This window comes from Homalodisca vitripennis, chromosome 7, assembly GCF_021130785.1.
Source record: "Homalodisca vitripennis isolate AUS2020 chromosome 7, UT_GWSS_2.1, whole genome shotgun sequence".
Taxonomy (NCBI): Eukaryota; Metazoa; Arthropoda; class Insecta; order Hemiptera; family Cicadellidae; genus Homalodisca; species Homalodisca vitripennis.
This window is the reverse complement of record NC_060213.1, coordinates 133,929,917-133,955,601: the sequence shown is the minus strand read 5'-3', so window position 1 is coordinate 133,955,601 and position 25,685 is coordinate 133,929,917. Positions and strand designations below refer to the sequence as shown.

General features: G+C 33.1%; 2 protein-coding genes across 5 annotated transcripts in view; both read right to left on the bottom strand.

Moving 5' to 3' along the window:
- Positions 1 to 5,720, bottom strand: part of LOC124366349 (transmembrane protein 19) — a 35,635-nt gene extending 29,915 nt beyond the window's left edge. The window contains exons 1-3 of one of the 4 annotated variants that reach the window (XM_046822839.1): positions 5,656 to 5,720; positions 2,726 to 2,879; positions 1,892 to 1,996 (exon numbers count right to left, since the gene is read on the bottom strand). In XM_046822839.1, the coding sequence (XP_046678795.1) occupies positions 1,892 to 1,996; positions 2,726 to 2,879; positions 5,656 to 5,679 (283 nt within the window). In that variant the 5' untranslated portion in view covers positions 5,680 to 5,720. The other 3 variants (XM_046822838.1, XM_046822840.1, XM_046822841.1) reach the window with 3 other exon arrangements.
- Positions 5,721 to 10,729: 5,009 nt separating this feature from the next.
- Positions 10,730 to 25,060, bottom strand: LOC124366348. The gene is made up of 8 exons (XM_046822837.1): positions 24,951 to 25,060; positions 16,624 to 16,849; positions 16,321 to 16,442; positions 15,943 to 16,222; positions 14,702 to 14,828; positions 13,995 to 14,074; positions 12,023 to 12,157; positions 10,730 to 10,932 (listed from the first exon to the last, which is right to left on the bottom strand). The coding sequence occupies exons 2-8, from the start codon at positions 16,803 to 16,805 to the stop codon at positions 10,785 to 10,787; spliced, it is 1,074 nt and encodes a 357-aa protein (XP_046678793.1). The 5' UTR covers positions 16,806 to 16,849; positions 24,951 to 25,060; the 3' UTR covers positions 10,730 to 10,784.
- Positions 25,061 to 25,685: the final 625 nt, after the last annotated feature.

The following is a 25,685-nucleotide window of genomic DNA, read 5'->3' as shown; positions in this document are numbered from 1 at the left end:
ATTGGTAGTGTAGTTTGGCTACATGTGTAGCTTATAAAACATACTTATAAGTGTCATATGATTGTACTCAGTTTGTTAAAAAATGTATTTATTTAATATGCTTACAGCCAATGTCATTAGCCTTGAACCTTCTTAATAAACAATATTTGAACATCAGTCAAGGATCTACATTCTAAGTTCTGCATGCATCTACATGTTTATTCTGTTGATAAATAACTTCCAAGAGTGTTGAGTACAGGTAATCTTCTTAAGATTAAGACATTATAAAAATATATGAATGTCAAGTTTAGCTCCAGTTTACCTTCCGCTAAATTCTTTGCATCGTTTTGAAATCAGAAACACGTAGACTACAAAATCTAGGTGAAGAGATGTTCTCATTGTCTCATCAGGTACACAACTGAGTGCACAGGACTGGAGCTAAAGTCAACACGCACATTGCATTAACCCTCTCCACCATAGATACAATATGTTTATAAAAATACAAGGTGTGGCTAGAAAACAACCGGATTAGTATTGGCGGAGCCACAGAACAAATGTAATAAGGCTGAATATCGTATGGCTGGTCAAGTGACTCCCCCTCCCACCTCCCTTCATGTTTCGCCTGGCTCCTGTACTTAATCCGCCCATAGTTGATCATCTTCCGTAACCCTGTTCATGACTTCCATTGCATTTTCACTTACTACTTCAACAAATATCGTTCCTTAGTTGTGAAACCAGGGTGGATGATCCAAGTTGGGATGTTGTGTTTGGTCAAAAATGTCTTCACTGACAAAGTTTTGTTGGGTGGAGCATTGTCATGGTGGAGGATCCTTGACTTGTTTTTCCACTAATCATTCCATTTTCTCCGTAGTCAGGACGCTAATGTAGTAATTCTGACTAATTATCGGTAATGTATTCTAACAAGGTTACCGATCTTTTCAATGTTAGCATCAGTTTTTGAAGACGATGGTCTACCAATGCTTGTGTCATCACTCGTGTCTTCACGGCCATCTTTAAATCATTTAAACAGTTGTCACCATACACTTGTTGTAACATTACAAATGTTTCACTTCCAAGTTAAAAAGAAATTTAATGTTCACACGCTGTTCTTTATGAATATTCAACATTTTCTCTGACGCATACTAAAAGTTAACTGCCTATAACTGGCACTATGGGCAGAATAAGTACGAGAGCCAGACGAAACACAAGGACGTGTGGGAGGGGGAGTCACATGACTGGTTATACAATATTCAGCCTTACTGCGTTTATTCTGTGGCTCCAACAATACTAATTCGGTTATTTTCTAGACACACCCTGTATAATTTAGCATTTGAACACTTAAGGTAGCCTATTTACAATAAAATTGTATTTTTCATTTCTTAAGATTTTTCAACTTCAAGCAAAATTTTAAGTAAATTTTGCAACGAGTCAATGTGTTAAAGCATCTCCTTACAAATTACATCTAATTGACAATTATCACCCATTTATAGTACATTTTTTAACAATAAATGTCTTGATTCTTCATTCTACGCTTTAGTAAATGGCCGTCTTTTGACATATAGTTCATTTTAATTAGACATACCCTAATGCAATTTACTCTTTTCAAGGACTGACAAAAGTCATGATAGAATATTATACTCCAACCCCAAAATAGCTTAAACAAGTATAATGTATACTGTATCCTGATTAATATAGTGAATCATGTAGTTGATTCATAAATACAGTATCCATCTTTATCAGTAGTCATAACTGTACTATAAATCTTTTGGTAATCTTGAGATAACCCATTCATTATCAGAATTCATAGGAGCTGTAAATATCACAGCTATCAAACGAAATTACTATCTCATTTCTCTCTCTCTCTCTCTTTTATATTCTTCTAAAATCCAATTATTAACATGAAGCAACTCACCAAGAATTGCACCACTGATACTTAAACTCTTCTTCTTCAGCCCATACGCAGCAAAAAAGATAGGTGTTATTACTGAAAACAACCATCTCGTGGGCGCTATTGTTTCTGAAAACAAAGAAATCCTTGTTTAAGATCAAAACTCATGAAAACTACAAGACTCACCACAATTTTTGTTGATTTTTCTAATGGAAAGGGCTAATTGTCTAGGATAGCAATGTGTACTAAATAAATGTGAGGAAAGACCTAAAAAGCTAAAAATAAAGTTCTCTCTAAAGGCCTTGTTGAAAAAATTGCTCATGGTAGTTAACCCTCTTGTAGGACAGTTAGCTCTGAAGTAGGGTATTGGACCTCGGGTATGCATGACAGATTGACAGTCGGTCGTTAGGTTAAGTAAATTTTCATTAGCTTCTTGGATAAAATTAACATTGTTTACTGTTACACTGACTTCTTTTCTACAATTGTTTGGTTAAAACTCCATATTTTAGGTCTAAGTTAGAAGATTAAGAAGTTCCTTACATGGAGGTTGTCTCTCTTATGCAAAAATGTTTCTTACTAGTTCTTTTCTCATTTTTTTCTTTAACATTTACCACCTTGCCACCTTTAAGTACACTCCACTAAAAAAATCAATAAATTGCACAAAAATGTCATAGAGAACACTTTATTTTCACTTTATAATTCACTATTTGATCGAAATTGATGGTGTGGTTACTGATGGTGGTCCATTCCATTCATCATGAACATCCTTTCAGCAGAATAGAGATCAACAACAATACTAAAGGTAGAGATCATACAAGGACTAAACATCAAATTATGATGGTAGCATTACAAACTTACCATTGTCACCTTGCCAAAAGGCGGTAAATGCCATGTTTCCAAGCCAAAGAATCAGAGACAGCGGAATCGAGACCAACAACAACACTAAAGGTAGTGCTGTCATTATCTTTGATCTCATCTTTTCAGAAACCATTTTACATGAATTGTATAGAACCTGAAAAATAAGTTTATTGGTTTTATATTGTTTCCATTACCATATGTGCATTTAGATTAGTGTATTTGAGGCAATGATATTTGTCCACAGTATTTTCACACTGGCAATATGTCAGTACACACATAGGCTAATTTGGTCAGTATATTTTCAGACAAAAGAGTTAAGATACCCAAATTGTAATGTTAACCACAAACTAATAGAGCTACAATAACAGGATTTACATTCAAATTTAACTTTATTATTTCTACGTTTTAAGCCTTCAGATAGGGTGGTTGGATCTTAAGCAGAGCATTTAACACTCAGATAAGGTAGTGTTAAACCCTCAGGACAGGGCATTTAGCTCTCAATTAGGACAATAGATCCTCGAGCATGGTGATAGACCCTCGGATAGACAATACATAAGGCAGTTAACTTAAGAAAGTTTTTGTTAACTGCAAAAGTAAGCATTTTTAACCATGATCCTCATATTTTCTACAAAGTTTTGATTAGAATCTCAGTATTTTTGATAGGTTTAGGGTAGGAAGATTAAAGTAATCCGTACATCAATTAAGGGATTTACTCCCTCATGCACAAAATTTTCTCATTACATTCTTTTTCATTGTTTTTTCTTGGTTACTTTGGGATTATACCGACCACACCAGTAATGAAGAACACAAAAATACAAATTTATAGGAAACAAAACATGAATAGAACGAAAAAAAAAAACAAACTCTTTAATTACAAAATTACAAACTTACAAGCATTTCCAGGTATTGTGATCGGTATTGTTGTCGCTGTTATCTTATCTTTCTCGAGAATCCCGATTACAAAAACGGCAGCGCGGGGCAGCCGAAAAAGTCTGCGCTGATGGCCGGGAGGCACTCGCATTTTGGGTGGCGGAGTGTGATCAAGAATAAAAACAAGTTTAGAGTGTTTTTTCAATAAAGAGTTTAGTTTTAGTTTGGTAATGTTTGTTTTTTTTATTGAATTTTTGTTTTTGGAGAAATGTAGAGGTAAAGCACGGAAGTACACAACAAAGCGACGCACTAGCTGAAACGGGGCGGCGAGACTCTGCTATCACGTTATCTACTAGAACCGCTCGACTTTGACCTCTGTCTGAGGATGGGGAGGGGTTTGCGATAAGACAATTCCTGTTTTATATTGATGAAATATTGTTCTACGCTAATCTAGTAATCAGTAGAAGCAAAATGTCAAATAACGATTCATGTCTGGGTGGTGGTCGGTATAATCCCAAAGTACCTTTCTTTAATATTGCTATCCTTAACACTTTTTAAATAGGCTACTATCCATTAATGAAATAAAAGTATCATGCAAAGTGGGACTAATAAACACAATAGTGAAAAATGAAGTCAGTTGTTCTAAAAAAAAGAATATTTATAAAGTACATAAACTTTTCAACATTTTGAGACCTCTCTGCATTCATATTTATCCACATTTTTTTTAACGATAATCCTGGTGATGGTTATCCAGTCATTACTACTCTCATAATTTTTATAAAACACAGGTTCTCCTTTATATAATACTCATTCACTATCTTGAGACTTTTATGAATCAAAATTTGAGTTCAATAAAAACACATCAGTGTAGCCTATGAACAAACAAAAATCTTACTTGCTAGACTCTAATAAAAGCTGCCTGCACGTGGGTCCAGATGAGTGAAAACAACCAGCAGCAAAAACACCTTTTAGTATTTTGAAAATCACACCCGCTTCAATAATTAACTGTGAAAAACACTTCATGTGACACAGCAAATTACAGCTTATAATTTGTACTATGTGTCTTGAATGTTCCCATAGCAGGCAGAGTGTGATTAGCAGATCCGGTTTTTATATCACTTAATATTATCATTGATATTTTTCATATTATATCAAATAACAGAACTATCTGATATCCACTTATCTAAAATGCTAAATAAAATTCATAGGCTGAAATTACAATTAATTTAATATAGGCCTACATAATTGCACTTGTTCTTCATAAATAATAAAGAAATCATAAAACCGTCATGAACAAAACATTATGATGGGTAATAGGAAGTATCTTGTTTCAATAAAAATGAAATAAACATAATGAAACCAAGCAAAACACAATTCATTACATTTCAATGCTATTTTCGGTTAACTTTTTAAAGTTAACTAAAACTTTTATTTTAATAGTTACTTATCAAATGTTGTTTTCAATCTGAAATTGTGTTTAGGTTGGTACAGATGACCAGTTAATTGTTCTAATTAATTAATCAGTGTTAATATCCTATTGGTATAGAAACCAGGTTGTTTATCATGTTCTACCCCATAGCCTTAGGTTTAAGTATAATACATCCATCACTGTTTCCACAAGTTATAACTGATTGTTGTGCTGTAGAGTAACATCCCATAGTCTTCTGAATTATAAGGGTTAAAAATGCATATCTTCAGTAGAAAGTTATTAAAATAATTACCTTATTGCTAAAATTGTTAGCTGCAATATCAAAATCCTTCAAATATCCTTCTCAACCAGACAAAAATAAAGATGTGTCTACTGTTCACTTTTAATTATTTATATTTTTCATTACAATGAGTATTAAATGAATTAAAATTTAAACATTTATAAAATTCTAATGACTAGTAAATATTAGTAAAAGTTTTAGCTGCCAACTACATCAATTCACATTGAAACTTCTCAACTCTTTACTCTCATTGTTTTAACGGCAGTCATACACTATCTAACTAGAACTCACAACACAAACAAAAACTAGACTGTACTAAGTACTTTAGCGTCCAGCAACTTCATACATTACCGATAAGAGAATTATAACTTCCATACAATCAAAAACCAACTAAACAAGAAGTATAAGTACAGTACAAACAATACCAGCTGACGAACTAGTCAGCTGGTATGTACAGTGTGATAGAATATATACGAGAATATGTCATAGAGTAAAAAAAGATACATTATGGAATGAAAAGTCTTTAGAGAGATTTAATTTCAACACATTCCTACGTTGTAAAACTCACTCACTCTACCGCAGCGGGACCTGGAGGCTCTATCTCCTGATTCACTAAATGAGGCGCCAATTCCGAATTTGTTAATACCACATTGATATTGCCAGAAACTCGTAATAATTTTGTCGACTTTGGCTTGGAACCATTTACTTAATTGTTTTCTTTAAAAGAAACAGACAATTTTTCAATCACTTTTAATTTCGTACACAAAACCTTCATGACATCTTGGATGTTGAAAAGCCTGTGTACAAGATTTAAAATTATTGGAGAACTGTGTGTTTAGTTTAAAGTAAATAATTTGTTTACCCATAAGAACAGCTCCTCCATGAATTAAATTCACTCAATTGTTTTAGATTGCAATTTTATAACCTCTAAACATTGCTATGCTACATCAGTGGTGTTAATAAGTTAAAACATCTAAGAAAATTGGGTGAATATAATAAGTAAATCTATTTAACAGTTTTTATAAATCTAATTAAACATTAATAAGTTTATAAAAATATGGATAAATCATGTTGACAGTTGTAACTAATCATAATAAGAACTGTAAATTACGTAAATAATTAAAAAAACTACATGAATTTTTATTGACAGCTGGCATTAATACTGCAATATAAACCCTCAGTCAATCAGAAACGGAATACCTTAACTAGTACTCCCTTTGGCATGGTACCTAACTATCGCCTAAAGCCAAAGAAGAAAGTATGAATTATGGTCCTGGTTAACGTTTTTGAATTAACCGAGCCTATTATATATTCTTTAATCTGTCTAGTATATAAACGATGATGTTACAACATATCCCTTGACAGGGGTTAATATGTTTTCACTATTCTTGGATCAAAACAATTAGATACCAGGATTTAAAAGCTACCCACGACTATGATTTCCGGCCGATGAGGACATAAATGAAGGTGGTTTCTTAAGGCTAGAAACACACCAAAAGTTCAATTTATTAACTAATAGTTGTCATTCAAAGAAATTCTAATCTTGTCTTGTTCTAGCACTTAAGTTTGTTGTATGTATTCCATGATGTGTTTTTGTTATGTATATTGACATTGCCGTTGGGAGAGTAAAAAAATAAATGTCAAAGAAGAAAAGGTATGCCAGGTGTTGGTACATTGTAAAACAATTATTGTATTGTAGGTCTGTCATATACATACATCTGTAAATTCCTCAAATAGGCCTGATGGATTATTTGGGCGATTTCAGTTCACTTCCAAGACTAATTCACCAGCGTCAGTGCCTTAACCTAACATTTGATGGTCTTATATGGAAGAAGGAAGTTTTAAATTGAAAACTATAATCTAGGTAGATTAGATTACGACAGTTGCGCCAGGAAAACTTCTATCGATGCCAGTTAGTCATAGCAAATACTTAGGATCTTATTTAAATAGTTTTTTTTTTTATATAAAAATCGTAGTATTTTTCGTATGTAGACTAGGAACGAAAACTGTTAGTGTCCTCTTTAAGTTAGATAACATTGGCAATCCAGCAATAAGAATATTGGTAAATTACTGAGTCCCTGTACCATGTGCCTGGGAAAATATAATACGGTATCTAATATTATAACATTGTAAATTTATGAATTTTTTATTGGCCGTCCAATCATCCTCTAAAGCAAACTGTGCATTTAGTCACAGTTTACTCTTGTGTGCATGTGGGATACTTTCCATATTTTTAAATATGTCCAAAGTTGTGCAAGTTTTTAAAAGGAAACAAAATCCAACCTCAAAATCACTGCCCAGTATCATCTTTATTCATCTATCATCTATGTATTAATTTTATCAAAATTGTGTAATCATTGATGTACAACTAAGTGAATAATCAAACGTCAGATTCTTAATTTCGATTTTGGAGAGGAAGGTCTATTAATACTGCCATACAAAAAACTTTAGGCTCAGTTTTTAATACAGTTGAAAACAAGAAATTTGTTTAACTTGTACTTTATAATTTTACAAAAGCTCTGGATTGTATACCAATGAATTCCGTAACACAAATGTATTTAGTAGTGATATAGTGTACTTAGTATCCAAATGGGACAGTGGTGTGGGTACGGTAGTTATAACAAGACAGCTGAATCAAGTAACGTCGATCGAGGCTACTTCTTGGATGGGTGACCCCTGAGCTATCCTATCCTTACAAACAGCCCACTTTTATACAAACGTATCTTTTATAAGACAGAAAATGTAGCATAGCCTATTCGAATGTTAAATTTATCAATAAATGCAATATTCTTGAGTCTCGATCTTCAATGATAGAGAGCGATAGCCTTGATTATGAATCTTGAGAATCCTCAGAAGGACTCATAATCACAGGCGATAGTCATATTTATATAGCCTGCCAAATTGCAATGTGATTGGCAAAAAATATTGGCTGTTTTCAGGTTTTGATTTTGCCGGTTAACTGAGCAAGAGCTAACTGGTTCTAAACCTTGTGAGCGGATGTCAATGTTCAATACTCTGATGATGCAGCCGTTTCGTTTGAGTTTCATTCATTCTGGTTTCAGTTTGTTTTTGATTCTGTTGCGTTAGTAGATTGAGGTTAGGGTTTGGGTTGTCTTTTTTTATCTTGTTTGCCTTGTAAAAAAATTGTACTCCAGTCGGAGTGTTGACAAGTATACATCAATGGTGTTTTCTTTTATTTAATTATGTTGTAGTTTAGCTCACTGATTAGTGAAGTTAATCAATGCGTTGATCTCTGTGCGTTTAGTTGGTGTTTTTGTTTTTAACCACCTACAGGGAGGAATTTTGGACATATGAAATTCTAGGTATATTTTTTATACTTTGTAAAAAGTTATTAACATTATTTTTTTATCATAAGTTAAGATTTCATTTATTTGCAATGCGAAACCACTTTATAAAGAGTTGGGTAGAGTACGGTAAGCGGACCCGGTTTTTTTATGTTGATTAGTACAATTATCGATATTTTAATATTCTTTCATCGAATACGCTCATAAATAACGTCAATATATCTGTACTCAAAATAACAATTATATCTTTAATTAAAATAGTTACATAATGCACAAAATGATAGCTAATCTTATAAATAATAAATGAGCTCTAATGATCAAACAATTAGAACTGGAAGTAGAAAATCTTATAAATAATAATGAAATAATAACAACAACAAAAAAAATGTATAATACAAAATATGCATACTTATTTATATGTTTTCTCCTGGGTAGCAATGATTAACTGCTTTCGAGAATTTTTTGAAGCATCTTCTCTAAAAAACTGTACTTCTCCTCTGTACAAATACTTACAGAGATGATCTGCAAGCAGGTCAGCTGATATGCCACTTTTTAAACTTCATTTCACAGTCCTCCATGAGCTTTTGACTGTCTGTTATTATCTATAAAATAAAATACCTTTATTATATGAAAATGTTTATAGTTGATACAAGTTAGTTGTTCAAATATCAGTATCGGTTGGTTATATCGAAAGTTATAATTAAGTAATATTGTTTGTTAATATTGGTATAAAAAAACTGGGTCCGCATATCGTTTGCTCTTCCCATGTTTTCTTCTGTGTAGTAACTTAATGATTAATTGTTTTCAAGAAGTTGTTGAAGCTCTTCTCTAGAAAACTGTACTTCTCTTTCTGCATAAAATACTCACAGAGATGATCTGTTAGCAGGTTGGCTGATATGCTACCTTTTATACTTTGTTTCAGAGTCCTCTATGAGCTATTGACTCTGTTATTTATGTATAAAATAAAATACGTTTATTATATATGAAAGTGTTTATAGTTGGATACAAGATAGATAGATATTGTTGAAAAAATCAGTATGGGGGGGGGGGGGTGGGGGGGGGGGGGGGTGGGGGGGGGGGGGGGTGGGGGGGGGGGGGGGTGGGGGGGGGGGGGGGTGGGGGGGGGGGGGGGTGGGGGGTTTTTAGCATCTCACACAATATGCATTAATTAATATAGTTCCAAGACAATAGAAAGCGCTTCATATAGTGAAAAACGTAATTCGGAAAACAAAAAAAAGGTGGAAAAATTAAGATTGCTTGTTTCCCACTAATAAGCTTCAGCATGAGTTTTGACATAAGGGTGACATCCCTACATTATGCAATGATCAAAAAGATATCTTCTAACAATCTCCACATAGAAATTATATCAATAGTCATAACATTTTATTAACCCTTTGAGGACCAAATTTGTTAGTTATTTTTTGACAGTATGAAAAATATTTACACCCAAATCAGTATAATGACATATAAGTGCAATTTTGGACCATTTTTTGTGAATACATGACATCAGTCTAAGCGGGCGTCCTGACAGACAAAAATAATAAGCAAAGCAAGTAGCTAACTATTGCTTTGCAGAAATTGCTCAATCTAGGAGGATAATGCTACTCACAATACAATAGATGTAAAAATTATGTAAGACGTGATTACAACGTAAAATTATGTATGACATGATTACAACGTAAAATTAATGTAATATATTATTACAACGTAACATTGTGTAATATGTGATTACAACGTAAAATTATGTAATATATGATTAAAACATAAAATTATGTAATAAGTGGTTATGATGTAAAATCAGCAATTGCATAATACACAAAAATGAAAAAAAGAGACAGATTCATGAACTACATTTTTTGAGAATTTCGGCATTCCATAAAATGATGAGGTCCGCACTTAGTGTTAAATAATTAGAATGAGTTTGTATAGTGCCCTTATTTCAGGCACTACATCAGCCAACAGATCGGCCGCCCACGGTCTTTTTTGCAAAGAAATTGAGACCAATGGATTGGCCTGGCAGTCCTCACAAGAATTCGCTAAGCTCAAGCGATTGGCCATTAGTCCTCAAAGGGTTAAACTTCCACAAGCTTAGGTTAACTCACAACCACATGTCACTGGGCTAAGTATGCACTACTCACTGTTCTCCTGGTGGTACGAGCCTTGTACCGTTCATTTTCACCGCCAAACTTGTCCAGGCCACCGTTTGAGCTCCTCACCCGTCCGGTTGTGGTATATACAGAGATGAGTCTCACACTTGCTCTTCACCCCTTCTTTGTTCACAGTGCGGTAAGTGAGTCTAGTGCCCCATGACTTGGTTATATACCTGAAACCATTGATATATCATTATTTATGTATTGCTAGTTATTATTTTACCCTTTTATGCATTTTTGACATTGTGTGGATATGCTGACTAACTACCTCATTATGTCTTTAAAAGTTCATTATTGACGATGTTAGGTTTAACAGGATTTCGGACATGTGCCATCGTTATGGTTACATAAGGTATAACACAAAGTTACGAGGATTGGAGTCAATTCTCTTTGTCAGGTGGGTGAGGTATTAGTACATACAAAACTAGAGAACAGAAAGAAGAATGAAGGGAAAGAAAAGGGTTTCAAACATAAACAAAAGCTGCTTGGAGTCTAGTCCAGGTGTTGTCACTGCAGAGAATGCAAGTCCCGAGCACAAGTCACGAGTACGAGAAAACACAATCACACATCACACTGGCACAGATAAAAGTGGGATACTAACACGAAAATCGATATACTACATAAATCGATAAACCACAAAATTTTAACAGTTAATCAACTTTTTACTCTAAACCAAATCCTAACATTTTACTAAGGCCAAATGAATAACTTTTACAACATGAGAATAAAACGCAATATCAGTTCCCCATCCATTCACTGCTTTAGAAAAAGTTCGTTATTACATAGGATTGTGTATATTTAAATGAGTTACACAACAAACTTAAAGGTTGAAAAGTGTTTTGCAAAATTGAGTAGACAGGTTGAAAATAATTACACTGTTTCAATATTGAGGTGGAATCAATTCAACTATTGTAAATATACAATCTGAATCTTTATCCACAATTATATTTAAATGTTAATTTTAGACAGGATGGCTTAGTGATAATGATAATGATTTTGATTAGTTGAATCAAAGTGTATGCTCAGCTTTGGGCTTACTTTAGTGTGTATGACCTGGTTTTTATATTTATGACGTGTCACATGTTAAAAAAGCAAAGCCTCAAAGATTGTAACTTTTTATGACGAATAAAATTAATTGAATTGAATATGGTTAATTTTAATCATTTTGTTCAGTTGACACATACAACTTTTCATTTTTCTTTATTGCACTAAATTAGACCTATAACAAAATAATCTGAACACATAAATTAACCAATAGCTTACTCTGTTAACTGAGCCTTCTCATTGTTGCTGAAGTCCATAGCAAAGATTATCTCAGTGAAGGAATCGGAGTTGGCAAACGTGTCGATATAACTCGTTATTTCTTCCATCGCCTTGAACTGTGACCTTGGTATACTCCTGGAAAAAGGTATAACCTTATTTAAAAAATATATTTATCATAAATTAACGGTCCTCCATTTAAAAAAATGGTAAAAAACATTAGACTAATTACATACTTGGAACTATATGTGAAAAAATCAAAATGAATTTACACTTTTTCAATAAAAATATATTGTATTTTTGAAATTAAATGAAATAGTTTATTTCATTTGCGAATAACACACAGAAAATTAACAAAATGTATTTATAACGTTACAATGAACTTAGGGAGGTGATTTTAGTCACAACAAAATTCATAAAAAAATCTTTTTGAAAGATGTTTTTTAAAACTGACAAAAATATGTTAAAATAATATATCATATACACACTATTCTACTCATATTGTAACTACAAATTTGAATTTTAATAGACAAGAAAATACATGTCAATTGTTTTTTTATATACATGGAGAAGTTTACAGCACTGTTATTTTTGTATAGTTATTTTCCTTGATGAGACCTAAGTAAGACAACAAAACAACAAATATTTATTTATAGTACTTTCTTTATTAAAATCGGATGTAAAGTAACAGATAAAATTCACCAATTATAGAAGATGATCAAATCTAGCAATCAAAGACGAAAGTTTTAGCTCAGAAACAGCAAAAACTATAAATAAAAATAGTTTTCATAAACAAGCAAATTAAATAAACATTAAAACTTCATTACATCCCACACTAAGTTCTTTTGTCCAATGAAGCAATTTTGTTTTTTTAAGTTGTTGAACACATTGCAGAAAAGATCTCACTTCTCAAAAACATTTTGAGTAAAAAAAAAGATTTTTCACATAATCTTTTAAGAAGGAATCACATGGGATCAAATCATAATGAATTGCTGGCCACGAAGAAACAAGCTCTCCTTCCTATCAAACTTATAAGGAATTAAGTTCCATCAAGTTGAAATCACATACACTATCGAAAATCAAATTGGATATTTTCCAGCAATTAAGGTGCACATAATTGAGGACACAGAATAATTAGTTAAACACCCAAACCCAAGTCTTCACATTTTTCTGGATTCCGTAGTATTTGCTCAGATTCTACTGTATATTTATAAAACTCAACAACTCCTCTCTTTCTGTAGTAACTGCTTTCGAATTTGTTGGTGCCTGACGTAGGTAAGACTTTGTTTCAGTTCAGTTGGTATCAAGGCAATATCCGTGCATGTTTCATGAGATGAGCTTAAGTTGTATCGTGAGCTTCAGTACGACAAAGAAAAACAATTTGTACGGTTGGAGGAAGAATATGTAAATATTGTAACTGCTTGAGTTTCTGCCTGATAGTAGTACAGGACAAGAAGAAACTTTGACACAAAAATTGAAAATTTTGTACGCACTGTCACTAATCCAAGAATCACGTTGGAGTGGTTGGTTGAAAACGTTTAGAATGCAAAACTTTTTTATAAGTTATTACAATTCAAAGTTTTAAACTTTTAAATGAGTTTTACTAACTGGATGCTCATTAAAAAAATGAACAAACAGCATACTCTTCACCCAGCTTTTTTCCCACATGTACCATTAGGACCTTCAGGTTCTTTTATTGGACAAAATCATGAAAAGGTGATTCGAGTATTGTGTCTCACTGGGGTAACTGAGCCTTATACGCTTGCACGCTTGGGAAAGTCAGGATCCACAAAACTACAATCTGTTCCACACGGCCTGTAGTAATAACTACCTAGTGATAGCAGTTGTTTATTCACTTCATCTCAATAACATGCTACTACTTTTTAGTAGTTACAGCAAATATTTCCTTTTTTTCATTCACTTCACCCAATGCATGCACATTAATACACACAAAAGTATAAAAACAAGGCCTTACTTGTATATTTCACTTCTCCTAGGCTTCATGTGATCAAACAGACCAGGCTTTCTTCCATCTCGATAGTAGCTCCATTTTGTCTAAAAAAAAATCAATCAATGAGTCACAATCAACGGTATTATCTTTTACACTGCAATTCTCAATCTGTATGGAAGATTACAGATAAAAATAGAAAAAGTAAGGAATGACAGGATGGTTGTTAGAGCTGACTCCTGCTTAACTTTCTGACAGCACTAATATTTTTTTGGTCTACAGATATTGAGATATTTAGTATACAGATAAGATTGAGCATTACCGAACCAAGATGGGAAGGCTGGGAGAGGTATCAAAATGGTATCCTTAATTGTATCTATGGACTCCCACACTTGGCCATGCACATATTTTTGGTTTGTGTTTAATAATTTAATTTTCTAAATAATTCAAGTTTTGATAACATTGAATTATGATATTTCAATCCGATTCGACCTATTTTGTAACGTCTTAAATCAGTAATTGGTAACATAAAAAAGACAAACACAAAAAACAGAGCAGAAATACTTTTCTAAACAATGCTCATCCACAAGACTTATGAGGAAAAGCAAGAATTCCGTTTAAATAGTATGAGCATTGTCTAACCAAGTGCTGTCAACTGAATTGTGACAAGACCTTGGAGGTAATGCCTACAATCATTGCCGACAATTGACATATCCCTACTCTAAGTGTCTCACCTCAATGCCATGAGAGAAGGTGGAGAGTTTGCTGAGAACGGCTTGTGCTAGCCTGGTACGCAGAGTCTTGTCATCTGATCCCTCGCCCTCCGCCAACACAGTGCCTTTCCACTTCAGGCTCAACCGACTGGAAAGATTAATTATCATGAAAGATTACTCTTTGTACTATTCTAGCTCATTGGTCATAAACAACTCACATTAGTATAAAATCCACTTCCACACTGTTTTCAATTCACCTGGAAGATTCTGTTGAAGTTCTAGTGGAATTTTGGAATTTTATAACAAATTTTTACAAGTAATAATATACAGATCTTATAAAAATTTTACTCAATATATTCATAACTTGATTAATGCCACTGACTATATTTCCTACAGCAAATGTTTTAACAAATTTTAACCGTGAGAAACAATGTTTATTATGCATTTTTCCATTCCGACATAAGATATGGAATAACTCTATGGGGCAACTGTTGTAGTGCACAAAATGCTTTCATGTGGCAAAAAAGGCTTTAAGAGCAATCAAGAATGTTTCTGATGGAGGTCATGTTTATCAATTTTCAAAGAATTTAAAATAACAACTCTTCCAAATCTGTATATTTATTGCTGCTTGATCGGTGTTAAGGAATATTCTAAATACACTTCCTACAAGAAAACAAACTCATAATTATTTTACAAGGAAAAACCATCTTCTTTACTGATTTCATAAGATTAGAAAATGTATGAAGATTAAATTATTCAATAAACTGCCTAAGAATGAATGCATGGAATGTGTTCTTGAAACAGTTCAAAAGAGTAATGGATAGATGGTTGAAGGACTTGTTTTTTACTCCATTAACAGATTTGTTGCCTGTGATATTAGTACATTAAGTTTTTAACATTTGAATTTTAATTATGTGTTTGTCTCATTTTAATAGCTATAATATGTCTTTGTTGTTATTGTACATTTTATTTTGGTATTAGTATTTTAATCTAAAATAACTTTGCCGTCTTTTCTAAATGTGTTATCTGTAGAAAAAAGTTTATAATATATTTTAATTAGGCCATTGTTATTTTTTTAATCTCATTTTATTGTTAACTTGTGATTATATTGTATGTTAAAACAATATAAAATTGTAACTGTTAATAAATGTGAACAAAATAATTATAAAGCCTTTGACTTTGTCAATTAGACCGTTTGTGTTTAAACAATATACAAAGACAATAAAAATTTCTTGATCAACCACATCACACCAGGCACTTACATAGGACAGAGGTTGTTATGGGTCTCATCCTTGTCCCAGTGACAGGGACCGAACTTGGAACGTCGGAACGACTCCTCCAAGATGCCGACCTTGCTGTCATTCATGGTGCTCTCTCTTGTCACATCGTATATGATGATGAAACCCTTCAACAGTGACTGCATCTGCGACTGGACGAGAACATTCGCAATGATACTCTTGTCCACGGTTACGTCCCAAATAGAACCCGATTTGGCCTTGTCCGAGTCCTTCTTGGATGACTCGTCCAGTGTTTCATCTGCCACTGTAAATATTAAATAATTACATTAAAAAACCAATCTGACACATCTTACCAAGAATTTTGCTCAAAACAAATAAATTCTTTAGGTCTTGTTTACTTACCTTTTGAAGCGACAATCGTTTTTCTAAAAGGATGCCTCATGGCCCCAGGATGTGAATTTAGGAAGTCATCCAACACTTCGACAGACAGTGCAGAGACCATACGAGTTGTTTTGGGATCATAGCTGTAAAAAATACATGTATTAATACTTCTTTCAATAAATACTTTTCACATGAAATATACACCACTTACTATATAATTTCAAACAGTTTTATAGATTTTTCGCTACAATAAAAACTGGTTACACAATATTTACTTATTTTTTAATACATTTTTAGAGACATTCAAGACATGTAACAACAAACCTGCTGCCGTAAACACCAATTTGGTAGAAAGCTTCTGTGAGGTGCGCGAGTTTCTGTTCAGGGAACTTGGTGCGGTGAATCACCATGAAACTTCTGCAGAGATCCCAGTGTTCAGGATCAAAGTTGTTCTTGTACTTATCCACATCCCAGTGGTAATCAAAAAGGGTATTTTTTCTGAACATATTACGTTGTGTATTTTCCCAAAATTATGACGTTCAATTTGTTTCTGAAACATAATTAATAAATTAAATTACAGTACCAAACTTTGACCATAACATTGATGTACCTTAGTATTTAGTTCTTTAACTAGTCTTTCATTAGTCAATTAAGCAACTGAGTATAAGAGCTCAAAGACTCAATTTTTAACATACATTTTATCTTCTGCCAAAGGACATAGCCAGCAAGAGGGTCCAAGGGATCCGGGACCTCCTCAAATTTTCAATTTTTAAATTACTTTTTTAGTAAACAATTATTATTATTTAAATAATTCAGTATTACTGAAATGTAATATTAAAAGATCGTTTTCAACAAAGAAATGGGTCAAGAACTTTTTAAGGAACAAAATGGGGCCTTACTCTCTGTCTACTACGAGAAAATATATCAGTTATCTGGACCCCCCCCAAAAAAACTTTTTCCTGGCTACGTCCTTGTCTTCTGTAACACCCTGAATATAGAAATCTGACTAACCTGAAAACATAGAGCCTTATGATTTGCTGCAAAATATCAGATACATAGCTAAACATTGTAACCACTTGTTAACATGCAACTTTCATGAAAGACGAAGTGTTCTCTTCAAAGAACAACTCCATATCAAATTACCTTGCTACGAGAAAGCCACTTCACCTATGTGTAATAAATAAATACAAATGAAGACTGACCATTTCTTCACAAATATGCTTAAATAATCGAGTTTTAATGCCTGGTCTCAATGTAGTTAACATTTTAACAGCGTCATCAAGAACTGTTTTGAGCTCTGGTACGGACATTGTAGTTTTAAAAATATGGTTTAAAGTTTATTTTTATTAAATCATTTTTTACTTCTTAGAGTTACATTATTACTTATGGCGTACACATTGTTCATTCTTATATGCAAATAATATATTAATTACTAATTTTTGTAATACAGACTAAAATAGCAAACAATTTTTATTCATATCGATATACAGCAATTTATTGCAATGCCCAATATCATAATACAAGTGTACTAAACTCAAATGTTAAACTTCTTAAATTATGTATACGTATATACGAATCCCTTTTAAAGGTACAATTCCAGAACTCACAATCGGTAAGCCTATCTAACATTTCCCTGTGCATTTTCAGCACACAAGTAGTTACAAGCTGTGATCTCGAGTTCACTTGGTATCAATTTACAATAACGTGACCATGGAAAGGTATGTTCATTTTTTTTTTTTTTCCTGAAAACTACAATTTTTCCTGAAAACAATAGTGAAGAAAAAATTCGTCGGCAACGAAAAATCAAAGGAGTTACGATTTTTTTAAATCCTCTGAAAACTCTGTTTTTGACAGTACCTCTGGCAACACTATCCATATTTGACAGTTTGGTATTACTCCGCGGCTCTCTCAAATAAAGAAGGGACGCCATTTTGAACTATTTTGTTCCTCTGTGTCTATTCTTAACCTCCTAGTTCAGTAGTGGTAATGGCACACCTTTGTGTTGGATGTTCGTTATCTTACGTGGAAGCTATTCGAAAAAGACGAGTATGGAGTTTTACAATTTTATGTAAACCACGGGGCTTATAACCGGACTAGGCGTTGTGGTAATAGAAAGTGTGGCAACGAAACTCGTTGTAAACGAATTTGGGGACTTCCATTTTCGGTGTAGAAAGTACTATACGCCTGCACCGAAACGAAAGAAAATCAAGTTGAACATTAAGGTAAGTGATAAGTTACTGAAATGATGCTGACTAGTACGTTAATCCTGTCAACGATGCCTGCCCGCTGCACACTGCTTGCTCTTTTAGAAAAAAAATTAACTCGAGCTTGCAAAAGTCAAATCCCAGATCACGTGATGCCCCTGCTCCTTAACGCAATAATGCCCGAAAGGCAGCAATATAATACAATAATATACTTTCCCCCCAGTTTATATGCACCTGTGATAATAATACTTGGCTATAAATGCCCAACCCATGAAAAAAAGTCCATTTTCCATGGTCACGCTATTGTAAATAAATACCGTTCACTTACATCTCCAACACAACCCAACTGAATAGAAAGTTAGTAGGAAAAAATTTGTCAACTCTCAGAAGGCAGAAGGGTACATCACTTTAGAACATAGATACATGTGTAAACACTCATATGGGTATATATAATTTCAATAAAGAGTGAATCAACTAAAAAAGAGTACTTGCTCCACCAGGAATCGAACCCGGATCTCTCAATTACTGGTCGAGCACACTACTACTACCACAGAGCCCTTTTTCCGTTCAAATTTGTATTTTATCATTTCTGCCATATATATACATGTGGGCAATAAATAGGCACAGTGGGCTAAATTTTAGGCGGCACAAAATTTTTGTTAAAGAAAAAATAATAAAAGATATTGAATAATTAAGAAAAGTGTGATAAAATGATATTCAAAGTATAGTTCACATTAATTATTAAAAAAACTGGTGTTTTATTGATTACACATAAACTTAAAACATAGAATTATATTTTAACACAAAAGGCACAAATAGACTGCGTAAGCATGATGTTCTTTTAGAATCCATAATTGTGTCTAATATTATTCTGTTTTTGGATTTAAATAATTTTGCAACGGTTCAGGGAGACATAGACTTTTACTAACATCATTTTTTCAGTATCAGGAATAAATCTAATATAAAATGTGCTTGAAACAATGATAATTGTTTGTTTTCATGGAAACCAAATAAATTGAAAACTTCTGTATTGTTAATTATTTCCTAGGAAACTAGGTGTCTTTTAATTGAAGTATTGAGCTTGTTGCATGTGTATTTAAAAGCTATTAGAGCTGTAAACAAATTGTGATTCAATCTAATTGAAAGGTAACTCCTAAAGAGTGGTTGAACGAAAGTTCACAGGATACACAAAGAGGCGTTCATCTACCAGATTGAAAGATTCCAACCAAGAAAGCGTTATCCAAGTCTCTGCTACAGGCGTCTTCTCTTTTGTTAGAGAGATCTTTTTCTTCAGTAAGAAAAAGGAAAGTAGACCAAAGTCCTAACCACCAGGGTTTTCTTTTTTTTTGGAAGACGACACATCCCAGCGGAGAAGGCAACAGGAGGTTTTAAGGTACTTTGGGATTGTACCGACCACACCCAGACATGAATCGTTATTTGACATTTTGCTACTGATTACTAGATTAGCGTAGAACAATATTTCGTCAATATAAAACAGGTATTGTTCTTATCGCAAACCCCTCCCCATCCTCAGACAGCTAGGTAAAAGTCGAGCAGTCTAGTAGATAACATGATTGCAGAGTCTCACCGCCCGTTCAGCTGGTGCGTCGCTTTGTTGTACTTCCGTGTTTTACCCCTAATTCAAATTCAAAAATCCTTTATTCAATAAAATGTACATTGTACAATGAATAGCGTCAACCTACAATAAGTATAATTACTAATAATTAATAATATTGAATAATAGTTAAATAATAACAAAAATTTGCATATAATAATTAAATTAATACGAGCAACAGCTGACATATAACTTAAATCAAACTAATATAATAATTAGCAAAAATTTAAAAACAAATAAAAATATAACATTTAACAGGTCACCAAACAGAAAAAAAATATTTTCCAAGAAGTAGTTAGTTTCTAACATAAATTCTTATACAGAAAAAGGATCTTATCACAAAATTTTCTTAAGTTTACGGCACTACGTGTATACATAAACTACAACTTAAATAATAGCTTATAAGTAAATAAATAGACAAAGTGTATACACAAATTTTAATTATAGTTTCTTTCCCAAAAACTCCTCAATGGAATATGGTGCTATTTTAATCAAAAATTCTTTTGGTTTTTTTTTAAATTTAATCAAATTTTGTTCCTACATTTATCCAAACACAAAAATTCAACAAAAACAAACATTACCAAACAAAAACTAAACTCTTTATTGAAAAAAAACACTCAAAACTGGTTTTTATTCTTGATCACACTTTGCCACCCAAAATGCGAGTGCCTCCGGCCATCAGCGCAGACTTCGGCTGCCCCGCGCTGATGTCAACGAAAGAAAAAACATCCCTCGAGATAGTACCTATCAGTAAAATATCAAATTCTGGAGGGGCTGATCAGAAATATAAATTGAATTGTAATGGAAAGGCAATTATGTACCGTGCAAAAAACTTAAATAATCATGTGATACCGCACGGCCTGCCGTAATCGGGATTCTCAAGAAAGATAAGATAACAGCGGACAGCAATACCGATCACAATACCTGGAAATGCTTGTAAGTTTGTAATTTTGTAATTAAAGAGTTGTTTTATCGTTCTATCATGTTTGTTTCTATAAATTTATATTTTTGTGTTCTTCATACTGGTGTGGTCGGTATAATCCCAAAGAGTACCGGTTTTAATTTCAACAGTTCCAAACAGTCTCGGAAAAGAGCCCCTTCTTTGAATTCTTAAGTCAACAGAGGAGAGTCCTCTCACATCCATCTTTGTGAACTTCAACAGGACAGGCTTCCAGAGAGTTTAAGGATCTTTCTTCTGTTTGAAAGAAGACCTTCAGGAGAAAAAAACTCCCAAGGTTCATCAGAATCCATCCTCTTGAACCCTCGCTTCCTAAAAGAAAAGCGTCCAGAGTTTCCTGGGACAATTTTTACAACTCCTTACATCCTGACGATTCCTTTTGGAATCATCTGCAACCAATCGGCCACTGAGTATACAACTGTAATGTGGGGCAGTGTGTTCGAGTAACAATTCTGGAAGCTATGCTGCATTTACAAGGTAGAGGATGACCGCTACATTATGTCGCAATGGTTGGGGCAGCGTAGACACGGGGGCAGGACAGCCCCCCTCCACACTACCACCAACTTTGAGACGTACCAAAACCACACCAACAAGGTATGAGGACAACAAACACTAACTAAATTAATGTTCCTGTAAGCAATTTTCATTCATGTAACAGAATGCAAATATATGTTGTTTTGTACTATTAATCGAGTTATATTATATAACATTATAAATAGTGCATATTATTGCCACTAATATTGGAATGTAATTTGTGAATATAATTTATGAGTGTGGATATCAACTTTTTTAGGCTCTTCCAAAAAACCAGAAATTCAAATATTAATTAATAATGTTTAAAAGTAATTTTTTCCAAAATAAAATTCACATCAATCTGATACAGGTTGATGGATGATTTTAATCTTTAAACATTTAGTGAATAGTATTTAAAGGCATGGGTTTGATCCTTGGATTTCTTCCAGTTGCTAAAATATGAATTTTAACTAAACATTACCAACAGTGTCTAAACCGTAGGTAAAAGTTTTGCCATTTTATTTACTACTGCAGTTTTGACAATCTTGCCTAAATACAGTTATCTCATCAAATTTAATACACAATAATATTTTTTTTTTAATTTCTATCATCAATATTTTCTGTTCAGGTACAGCCACCATAAGTTTTTTTTCAATATTTACCCTTAACATTTGGTGTAGCTCCGAAAATAGGTGCAACCTAAGAATGAGGATCTGGTAGAATATGTCCTGAATATGTCCTACAGAATGTTTTATCAAAATTGGCTCTTAAGTTTTTAAGGTTCAGCCATCCATTGATTTGTTTTTTTCAGTATTTGACCAGTAAAATCGATATTGCTCCAAAAATAGGTGGGACCTAAGAATGAGGGTTGTAATGTAATATAGTACACTATGTCTTGAATGTGTATAAAAAGTTTTATCAAAATCGGTTCATACGTTTTTAAGGTGCGGCCATCCATATATTTGTTTTTTAGTATTTGATTTGAAAAAATCGATAAATCTCTGAAAATAGGCACGTCCTATGAATGAGGGGAGTAGTATAATATGGTAGACTATATATATGGAATGTGTAGGCTTATACAAAAGTTTACAAAAATCTACTCATACAGTTTTGAATTACGGGACCTCTATAGCATTTATCAGAACTTGTGCTATAAAATCAGTATAATCCTGATATAAACCGCTGTGAATGGCGATTATTATAATAAAAGTAATACTTTGTTCATTTAAAACCTGTATTTGTAGTTTTGGAATTCCAGTTAAGTACACTCTATATATTCTGTATTGTATTTGTTATATTTGGCTTCAAGTAATAAAACTGATTTATGTTTAAAGGACTGGTTTTAAGAACTAAGTCAGGAGTAGATCACGAGCCAGGTTAGGATTCATATCAAAAGTAGAGCTAACGTAATCACTAAAACAGGTTAGATCTTTAGACTCCCAGGCTGTATCTTATCTGAAAGAAAATTTAAATAACTTTAGTTGGAATTACTTGTATCGGTATGCTAATGTAAAACGAAGCTTTGACTTATTTTTTGAGCATATTAAGTGTTAATTATGACGAATGTTGCCCTGTAAAAAATTGTAAAGGTAAATGAGTCCAAAAGTAAAAATAAAATAAAAAATAAGTGGTTTACACCTCAACTTAAATCCTACAGGGATTCTGTTATGGTATTTTATGATATATATAAAAATCACAAAGATCTTTACTGATGGAAAATGTTCACAAAACTGCATACATTACAATCAGAAAGCAATACAAGGCTGAAATAAGACGGGCCAAACAAATTGCTTTTGAAAATTACATTCTATCATCCAAAAATAAGTGTAAAGCTGCTTGGAATGTTATTAAGTCTGAATCAAACTGTAACAAGGAATATCAAAAGACTACAATTGATTCTGATACTTTTAATAATTATTTTGTAAATTGTGTTAGCCAAATGAATAAACCTACATCCAAATGATAACTTTGATTTAGCTATTCAAAATGTAAACAGTTTTATCTCTTGTAGATCCTTTGAAAGAAAGTACTTTACTTGGAAACCCATTACTGTCAAGGATGTCTTGTTGTGTGTATCTAAAATTTAGCTCATCACAAAGTGAAGATTTCTATGGGTTTTCTAATAAGATATTTAAAGAAATAATAGACACAATAGCTGAACCTTTAGTATATATATATTTAATATGATTTTGGATCAAGGGATTTTTCCTAGCAAAACTTAAGGTAGTGAGGATTACACCAATATTCAAGAAAGGTGATAGAAAACAGTCCCTCTAGCTACAGGCCAATATCATTAGTCCCTATAGTGAGTAAAATATTTGAGTATTGTGTCAAAGATCAGCTGTATAATTTTTTTGACAGTAGCTCGCTTTTGTGTGAAAGAACAGTTTGGATTTTTACCAGGAAAAAACACATCAAAAGCAGTTCAATCAATTGTTGAAAAGGTCCTCATAAGTTTTGAAAACAGAGATCCAATGCTCTGCTACTCTAATTGACTTGTCAAAAGCATTTGATAGTATACCACACAAGCTTCTTGTTAAAAAATTACACAGCTACGGAGTTAGGGGTAAAGAACTTTTCTTGTTATCATCATATTTAACAAACAAAAGTCAAATTGTGATTCAGGGTTCTGATTTTCTCAGATTACAAAAATGTGGCAAGTTGGTGTACCACAAGGATCGGTACTTGGTCCTTTTTTGTTTTATTATAGCCATTAATGATTTTGCCAATAGTATGCCCTGTGCATCAGTTTTATACGCGGACGACACAACTTTATTCAATTCAAGCAAACACCTTAATGACTTAGTTACATTGCAAAATCAATCTTTACAAATAGCGCTTGAATGGTTCAAAAACAATATGTTGACTGTAAATGCTGGTAAAACCGAAGAAATATTTTTCTCTTTGGACAAACAACAGCACAAAGAGTTCTGTTAAACTTTTAGGAAATCACCTGGATAGCAAACTAAGCTGGGATAATCATACTAGTCAATTATGTGTTAAGTTATCTAGAGTTATATATTTTGTTACGTAAATTAAGTCTGTGTTAGTAAAAAAATGTTAATTATGTCATATTATGCCTTTTTTTCATTCTATATTATCAATATGGTATAAATCTATGGGGGAACAGCTGTGGGGTTCAGAGAGTTTTGATATGGCAAAAAATGGCACTAAGGGTTATCAAAAATACTGGTAGTAGAGAACACTGTCGTCCTATTTTTAAAGAATATAAAATAATGACTGTTATAAACATGTATATTTTCTCCGCTCTAGTCAATGTTAGGGAAAATATTCATAATTACCAGCTAAGACAGGGACATACACAATTATAGTACGAGATCTAAGTATAAGCTAGAATTACCTTTTGTAAGGCTCAAGAAAGCCCAGGTCAGCCATTATTGCATGAACATTTGCACTTTTTAATAAACTGCCAAAGGAATGTTGGTACCTTGAACTAAATAAATTTAAATTATTACTCAAGGGTTGGTTGGCAGAAAATCCATTTTTTAATATTGAGGAGTAAACTTACATGGACATGTGACACGAACGCTTTAGAAGTAGGATCAATTTTACAAACTTGATAATAAACTGTTAATTTATTTTATGTAATATTTTATAATGTCTGTGTTATATGTGCTATTTATTTTTGTGTGTATCTATATGTTTATTTATGATATTGAAACAATCTTGTTTGTAGATAATAACAAAATGTAACTGACAATGCCTATTGTAATCACTGTATTACTTAAATGGAAAATAAACGATCTTGTATCTTGTATCACAGGATTAGTTCTTTTGTATGGATGGAGACTATGGGCAATTTCACACTGCTGTTAAACTGTGGGTAGGGTACATAAGAGAACCCAGTTTTTATATCGATATTAACAAATGATTGGGGGGGGGGGTGGGGGGGGGGGGGGGTGGGGGGGGGGGGGGGTGGGGGGGGGGGGGGGTGGGGGGGGGGGGGGGTGGGGGGGGGGGGGGGTGGGGGGGGATATACTTGTATTTTAACGATTGTCCGTGCATTTTATATTTTTTGACAATACATGAATTGAGTAGTGAGCCTTAAAACCTTATACTGTACCTACTTGAAAGA